Here is an 8,489-nt window from a genome sequence, read left to right as displayed (position 1 = left end):
CTTAGATGATTAGCAACAAGGTGGCTGGCCAAGTTCTGGATGACTTCCTCTTCATAACCAATGGAGACAACACCTACTCTTTTGACAATTAAAAAGTCTCTCCTAGCTCTTGTCAGAACATAATCAGAACCACGAGCTTTAGGGAGAATCAGAGAAAGGGACTTATCCAGTGAATCCTCAACCACCGGAATCACGACGATCTCTTCAAGCAAAGCTCCAACACCCTTCTGCTTACCCATAGCACCGATTCCTTGGCCTGCCCCCCTACGTCGCTCCGTCAATGCTAGCACGTTGACACCCTCCAACCGTTCATCTACAAAACCACCGAATGGATAGAAAAAGCCCCCCCACAACCACCTGTTGAGGAGGCAGAGCCTCCCAGCCCCAGCTCGGGGAGTGGAGCTAAGGAGGAGCATCGTCCCTCACTTCCCAGCCTAGAAAGCACGCTTCCCAGACTTCTAGAGGAAAAGGATCTTTGGGAAAAGGATCTTCGGCAAATAACAAGAGAAAAAAGGGGTCCTTGAGATATCTGCAACCATCCTCTCTTCATCTATAGACGGACCTGGACCACGACACTCCTCCACCACCCTTCTTGATAGCCTTGGCGTGGACGGCTGAACTCATTCATCACCCCTTTGCCCCGAGCTCCCCATCCTGGGAAACCTTGCCAAAGCAACAGATAGAAAAGAGCCTCCCACTAGCGCTCTGTTAAAGATATTGATCGTGATAGAAGTCAATTCCAGCGACAAGTACATCACGAAGTCGAAGCGAAACGCCCTCCCAATACATCTTTAATTTGTTTCTACACATAGACATTGAGCGGACTCCCAATAGTGCAATAATACTTAGATGTATAAACACCTAATAACCCCTCATTTTTTTCAATCTCTTTCCTTTATCATATATAACATCAATTACTTATATCTTCTTATTTTTCCTCACTTACTATTTATTAGATGTCTTGAGTAGATCTCAACAAGTCATTTTCATTTTCTGAATGTCGACAAAACATTTTCATACTCATAATTAAAAGGAAAAAAAGTAAGTAGACAGAGGATATGGTAGTTGCAAGGTAGAGCCCGTGACTCTGCCCCTCTCTTTATAAACCACATCAGATTCATTCCATCATCCTCCATTCCCACAACTCCCAACAACACTTCCTCCCAATCCTCATTCCCACCATGGCAAACACACCCCTTCTCCTCACCACCCTGTTCCTCCTCTCCGCCCTGTATCTCACCACCGCAAACCCCACCAACTTCATCAAATCCTCCTGCAGCACCACCCAATACCCAACTCTCTGCGTCGAATCCCTCTCCGCCTACGCCACCACCATCCAACAAGACCCACACCAGCTCGTCCAAACTGCACTCTCCCTCACCCTCAACAGAACCCAGTCCACCAAAGCCTTCGTCTCAAGATGCAAAAACTTCAGGGGACTCAAACCCAAGGAGTACGCCGCCCTCCACGACTGCGCTGAGGAGATCAGTGACAGCGTTGACAGGCTCAGCCGTTCGTTGAAGGAGCTCAAGATGTGTACGATCAAGGGTGAGGATTTCACATGGCATATCAGCAATGTTGAGACATGGGTTAGCTCTGCTTTGACTGATGAGAGCACTTGCAGTGATGGGTTTGCTGGGAATGCCATGAATGGGAAGATTAAAACTTCTATTAGAGCTAGAATGGTGAATATTGCTCAGGTTACTAGTAATGCTCTTTCACTTGTTAATCAGTATGCTGCAAATCACTAGGAAGAAGTTTAAGTGTTAAACTAGTGAGAGTTGAATGTTTTTGCTTTGAGGTTGTTGAGGAACATTTAAACTAGTTAAGTTAAATGTGGTTGGTTCCTTTCCTTTTCTGTTTATTGTGATATGTAATTAAATCTATATGATATAGAATATGGATCTTTCAAGTGTGCAATAGTGATGTTTTTGAAATGTGAAAGAGTTTTTTGTTTCCAATTTGCTTTTTTTACTCAAGTCTTTGGATCCAGCAAAGTAATGTCCTAATTAATCTAACACACGGTCTCTTACATAAATTATTGATGAGTATTTCCTATTGGTAAGTTTAGATTTTAATACTAGAGTAATGCCGCACACATAGACGATAATGACTTATTTTATCATCATAATTAATGATCGTAATAATAATAAATGTTAGTCATGAAATGTGTTTCATTTCTATAAGCAATGAATGACTGGAACTATCAAACTCACAAAAGTGGTGGGAGCAACCACCAAGTTATCATCATTCCATATTTTTTTCTATAATGTGAATATTAATGTATTTAGAAATTAAAATATATACCACACAACATATAATTTGGCAAGAGTGTTTGGAGATTTAATTTGAGCCTCTTCATTACTTGTTTTTAGAGAGTTTTAGTTATTTATCTATTGTTTTTAGATTAAATTTTTAAGTTCATCCAAATACACATATTATTGGAGAGAAGTAGCTTTAAGGATCAATCACAAAAATGTGTATTTTGTCTTTTTGAAAATGTAGTAAGAAAACGCATGATATTGTTTAATTCATCTCTACACTTGAAAAATAGCAATAAGTCCCTCGGTTTATTGTCCGTAGGTTACGTGTGTCTCTTAATCAATAATTGATTATTAATACAGATAAATATAAGGTGGGGGACTAATGTGAGATGTAAAATGTGAATTGATGAGGATTTTATTATAATTTTATTAAATTGAAGGGCTAATTTAACAACTCTTATGAATATTGTGATTAATTTAGGGATTTGCTTTATATCAAAACCTAACTAGCGTGTTAGAAATTAGAATACGCGTTGGTACGAACTTGGTAGCTTCAAGTCTTCAACCCCCCATTTCTGGAGCAAGTTTCCTTCCTCGATGAGTATTGAGTAATGTCCACTGCCCCCACTTCTACTATTCTTCTCGTTTTTCCTTACATCGTATTAAGTTGAATAAATTTTACTGAGTTAAAATAAATCTAAAATCAAGTTTACGAACACCGACTTATTATCATAATCAAGTGGGGATGGATTGAACATGTTAGAACGTACTTTTCAAAAAAAAAAAACATGTTAGAACGTAGTAGAAGAAAAAAATGCCCAGAAAAAAATATCTAAAATAATTATTTCTTCAAACAGGCCCCATTTGTCAATAAAATAATCCACTTTGTCTTCTCTCCGCCTCCACCCCTATCTCTGTCTTTGTCTGCCAATAAATTGAGGAGGTCATTAATTTATAAAATTAAATTTTTTTGTCCTTTATTTTAGTATCGTAACTAAAAGCAACAAATAACGAAGACTTGTTCTATACGAAACAAGTAGCGCAAATACATCTTGAGGAGGGAGGGAGCACGGAACAAAACTACATTGCATAAACCTAAAGCACCTAAGCAATTGCTAAACTTTGTCTCATGAAAAACATAATTGAAGAGAATATTCTAGGGATTTATAAGGAGATTGACTCATCCAAGACATCAAACAAAGAAGAGGGCATGATAGATGGTTCAAGCAAACAAATGACATGTTAGGAAATAACACAGCTGAAGAAGTAAAGTAAAGCAGGAGCACAATCAACAACACAAGAATATAACGTGGAAACTCCAAAGCCGGAGAAAAAACCACGACTGTTGTCAAAACCGACAACCAGAGAATAAACACTATGTGAAAATTATTACAACACACATAGACTTCATTCTCAACCACCCCATAACCCCAGTACACCCACACTCTCCAAAGTAAATATTTGAACTACATCTCACAATACTCTAAAACAAGAGCATAAGAGAAAAAGAAAACACAAATATAAACTTAAAGTGTTTTCAGGTGCTACATCTTTGGTGTTTTGGTGTGTTGAAACAAGGAGTCTGAGATCCCTATATATAGTCTTGAACCCTCCCACCCCTCACTAATCTAAGCGATGTGGGACTTCTCCAAGATGCATAAGACTACCCACAATGGTGTTGAATGTGGGTAGTTTAATGTTGAAAGTGGGGTTTAATGGTGTTGAAAGTGAGTGTTGAAAGTTGGAGGGAGGAGAGAGGTGTTGAAATTTTTCAACACTTGTGAAACCTGCAGCATGGGACACGTGGCACGGCCTGGCTGGTGACCGCCAGGCGCGTGCCACACACGCGCGGACAAGGCGCGTTATGGGCAGGGCGTGGCAGCAGGCGGGTCCCAGGCGGACCGGTGGTGGGACGCGTGGCACGCGTCGGTTGGGCACCGTGCGTGCCACGCGTCAGAGGAGAGAGAGACGGTCTGATGAGTGACGCGTGTCACGCGTTGATTGGTCCGGGCGATTTTCTTTTATCATAATCTTTCCAACTCAATTATTTCATTCAAAAAAAATTTTAAAAAATATAAAAAATTTACCAAAATTCATGATTTTTTTTTCTCTATAAATAGAGACTTGGTTCGTTTGATTTGGACACAGAAAAAAAAACCAAGTTTTCCATCATCTTATTCATCTTAATCTTTCTACTATCCCCTTTGTTAAGTGTTTTAATTTAATTTACGTTAAAAAAAATAATACGTTAATTTAATTTAATTTAAATAAATAAAAAAAATATTAAATTAAATTAAATCGATAATAGTTTGTTTAATTTAATTTTTATCGTAAATTTTAATTTTATGAAATCATAAAAAGAAAAATATAAAATTAAATCAAAATATGAAATAAAAGTGGTGGGGTAGGGGGTAGGGTGTTGAATGAAAAACCATTGGAGTGGGTAAAAGTTGAATGAAATGTTGAACTGGAGAGAGAAGGTGATGTGGAGTGTTGGGAAGAGAAAAAGTGGAGTGTTGAAGGTGTTGAATGTTGAAACCATTGTGGGTAGTCTAACTTGATCTTTTTTCTCTTTCATTAGCAATGTGGGACTTACATTGCAATCAACCCCAACATGACATTCATAGAATTTCTCTCAGGTCACCCAACAACCTAATTTTTATTTTTTTTGCACCATGGTATTCCCTACGGTTGGCAGTCATGATAGCAGTCATGAGACTAGTCTCTCGAGATTATAAGATCATATTAAGGCTCCATTTGGAAACACGGCTTAATTAAACGTTTATGGTCATAAGCGTTTATGACATAAGCGCTTATTCATAAGCTATTTTAATTTTTTTATTGAAATAAATCGAAAATAAGGTATATATAAGAATAAACTTTTTTTCATAAGCTATTCTGAGTAGCTTATGAAAATAAGCTTAAAATAACTTATGGTAGGTCATAAGCTGTTTGTATAAGCTCTCCCAAACACTGACATAAGAAGTTATGCTGTCAGATAAGCTAAAATAAGTTTTTCCAAACGGGGCCTAAGTAGGTATATATGCATCTCCCAACAAATCTTTCTCATGCTAAAGACTCAACTATCAAATTGTGCTTGACCCTTGTTGGTATATAAATTTGAACCTAATTTCTAATTCTAAGCCTTTCTGTAATTTTGCTAATAAACATTTTTAATGAGTGCGCGTACAATTTGTTGAGAGCTTTTAGCCTTCCCAATTCCCATGGATGCTTTCCCTTTCTCGTTACATTAAAAACTAAATTGAGTTCGTAAAGTTGGAATTTCAAGTTCCCTTTTTAATTTAATTTGTTTATAAACTATTTTTTTCACAAAAGGGATAAGTATCAATTTTCTTAAAAGACTAAAAGATTGAAAATAGTTCCCAATGCTAGGATCTCTCAGGCTCTCCAAAGGTATTATCTTGGGGTAAATGGTCACTTTGGTCCTTGAAAGTGTACACCGACTTCACATTTGTCCCTGAATGAATTTTATCCAGCTTGCGGTCTCTAAATGTGGCGAATGTCATTCGTATTGGTCCTTCCGTTAAAAAAAAACTTAACGGACGTTAATAATTTCCTTTTTTAAACTGAAAATTCATTAAATTAAATTAAAATAATAAATTAACTAAAAATTTAATTAATTAAAACACCAGCCATCACCATCTTCTCATCTTCTCATCTTCTTCATCATCCTCACCAATTTTTCTATCACAATCAAACTCCACCACAACCCAATCCCCCACCGCAAACCCCATCCCCCATCCCCACTGAAGCCCATTTCTCTCTACCCTAATGAGATTTCCAAACCCACATATCTAAGTAGAGATTTTCAAACCCACAAAAAAGTTTCAACCTTTTCCTCTTCTGGTTTGAAGTTTCAATCAAACCTTTGTTCTCCCCACTACAGCACCTTCTTGCCAGGGTTGCGGTGGCGGTTGGGGAGGAGATGGAGCTAGGTTCGGTCTGGATTTTGTGGCCAGGGTTGCGGTGGCGGTGGGTTTCTACGATGGGGTTGCGGTGGAGGAAGGTTTCTGCGATGGGGATGAGGGCGGTGGCAGTGGGTTTGATCTGGGTTGCTCTGCTGTAAATTCATGTGCCCTGTAAATTGAAGATGCCCTGTTCTGGGAGGTTTCTTCATTGCTTTGCTGTAAATTCATGTGCCCTATTTTACCCACGCTATGTTTCTCTTTTCCTTCTACTAGTGGGTTTTCTCTTGGCTTTTCTAGTCGTGTGTTTGTGATGCTTGGAACCACAAGTTGTTGAGTTATCTTATCCTTTTTGGAGGGTGGTGTGCTTTGATTATACATCGGGTTCTTCTAGTGCAACAAGGCTTTACTCCTTTATCCTTAAGCTTGCAATCTTGTCTTTTGATCTTTTCCTTCTTCCTTGTCTGTCAATGGCTATAATTGATATGACTTTTCTTTTTTCTTGTATTTGATGAAGAAGATGAAGAAAAAAGAAGAAGTAGGAAGAAGATGAGAAGAAGGTGATTAGGATTTTGTGTTTTAATTTTTGATTTAGTTTTTGTAATTAATCAATTTTTAGTTAATTTGTTTTTTTAAATTTAAATTAATGATTTCCACGTAGGTAAAAAATATATATAAAATGAATTTGTTAACGTCCGTTAAGGTTTTTTTAACAGAAGGACCAATATGAATGACGTTCGCCACATTCAGGGACCGCAAGGTGGATAAAATTCATTCAGGGACAAATGTGAAGTCGGTGGACACTTTCAAGGACCAAAGTGACCATTTACCCTATTATCTTGTAAATTATTGCTCTAAGTAACTATTTTCCCTAATGATTTTCCTCATGTTGACTTGGTAGAATAGTAGGTATGGTAGCTACTTGCTGTATTGAGGGTGGTGGGTTGCCAGAAGCTATGGGTTTACCAGGCTTATGCAGGAAGCTAGCTCGAGTTATGCAAGAATGAGTCCAGATAAACATGGGCCTTCATAGGTCCCAATGTCCCATAAGCACATTGGATCTTTAGGATGGATGACATCATTCTTTCCCACTCATATGTCTGTCTTTTTCTCAATAGTTTTCTCGGTTTCTCCTTCTTCCTCTACTTAGAGCCCTTTGGTGGTGATGATAAAGATGATAGGATAAGAGAGTTAGGTAAATGAATGATAAACTCTTATTAGATCTTGTATTTGAGGCAGATTGAATAGTGATAAAATATGATAAAAACACTGAGAAATGATGAATAAAGTTTCTCTTCGAATAAAAAATACATACTGCTATTATTTTCTAGAATTTATTTTTTCTAAATTTATTTTTTCTCCTTCGGAAAACTAACAAGAGATGAACACACTAAGGAACCGACAAGGAGTCCTACAACATGATCGTTTCCAACTCTGCATCAGTCTATCAACAATTCTGATTGTTTGCCGATGGGCTACGAGCTCCTTTCTTAACAAGCCAATCCGCCACACCATTTTCGCCACGAGAGATCCAAGCTACACTCACCCTCCAACTCTGGGACAATAATTCCAGAATTTGCTGCAACATTAGCACCTCCGCATGAAGATTCATCTCCTCCGCATGCTCAAGCTAGCACATTCACATGGTCCTTGCAATCTGTTTCACAAATGACTTGGGGTGACCCCAATTCCAAAATTATCTAGTTTTATGAGTAAATCAATATTTTCTCCATTTATAAATTAGTACATTTTTTTATTAAAATTATATGTGTAATTAAATAATTTAACTTAGCAATAACAACGAGAAACTGATAAATAATAATATTACTATATTATAAAAATTAAAATTTTTACATTTATAAATTAATATATTATAAATTATGAAAATATAAATATTGAAATAATTTTAATTTACAATGAGAGTGGAAAGGAACAAAAAATCGTATCTTATTATGTTAGGTTCTAACCCAGCTCCCCCCTCAATATAAGTTTTAAATATGATGAACATATTAAAATAAATGATAAAAATGTGTTATCATGTCTTACTGTGTTACTGATGCAACAAACTATAAGTTGTAGTATAATATGATTACGTTGTCCTATCATACATTATCCTATCATGCCTACCAAACAGGACAACATGTGAATAGGGGTTTACATTATTTACTATCCATCTCTTAAGGAGAAAACTATCAGAAAAGGTTGTCCAGTAAAAGAAGTTTAAGATCGAAAGCTTTCAAAATGTTGTGCAATCATGTTTAAAGCCCAATTCAAAATTATGAGAGAATCTTTAGATAGT

At 37.1% G+C, this 8,489-nt stretch overlaps 1 protein-coding gene across 1 annotated transcript; it reads left to right on the top strand.

Annotated features, from left to right (window-relative positions):
• The first annotated feature begins 1,108 nt into the window (after window positions 1-1,108).
• Window positions 1,109-1,961, top strand: LOC130745520 (21 kDa protein-like). Its single transcript, XM_057597821.1, has one exon. The coding sequence runs from the start codon at window positions 1,182-1,184 to the stop codon at window positions 1,749-1,751; it is 570 nt and encodes a 189-aa protein (XP_057453804.1). The 5' UTR covers window positions 1,109-1,181; the 3' UTR covers window positions 1,752-1,961.
• The last annotated feature ends 6,528 nt before the right edge of the window (window positions 1,962-8,489 follow it).

The sequence above is a fragment of the Lotus japonicus genome, chromosome 3 (assembly GCF_012489685.1).
Source record: "Lotus japonicus ecotype B-129 chromosome 3, LjGifu_v1.2".
NCBI classification, from domain to species: Eukaryota; Viridiplantae; Streptophyta; class Magnoliopsida; order Fabales; family Fabaceae; genus Lotus; species Lotus japonicus.
This window is presented reverse-complemented; position numbering and strand designations above follow the sequence as displayed.

Bases quoted from the DNA above. Each gene is read 5' to 3' on its own strand.
- LOC130745520 (XM_057597821.1), top strand. From the start codon at position 1,182: ATGGCAAACACACCCCTTCTCCTCACCACCCTGTTCCTCCTCTCCGCC.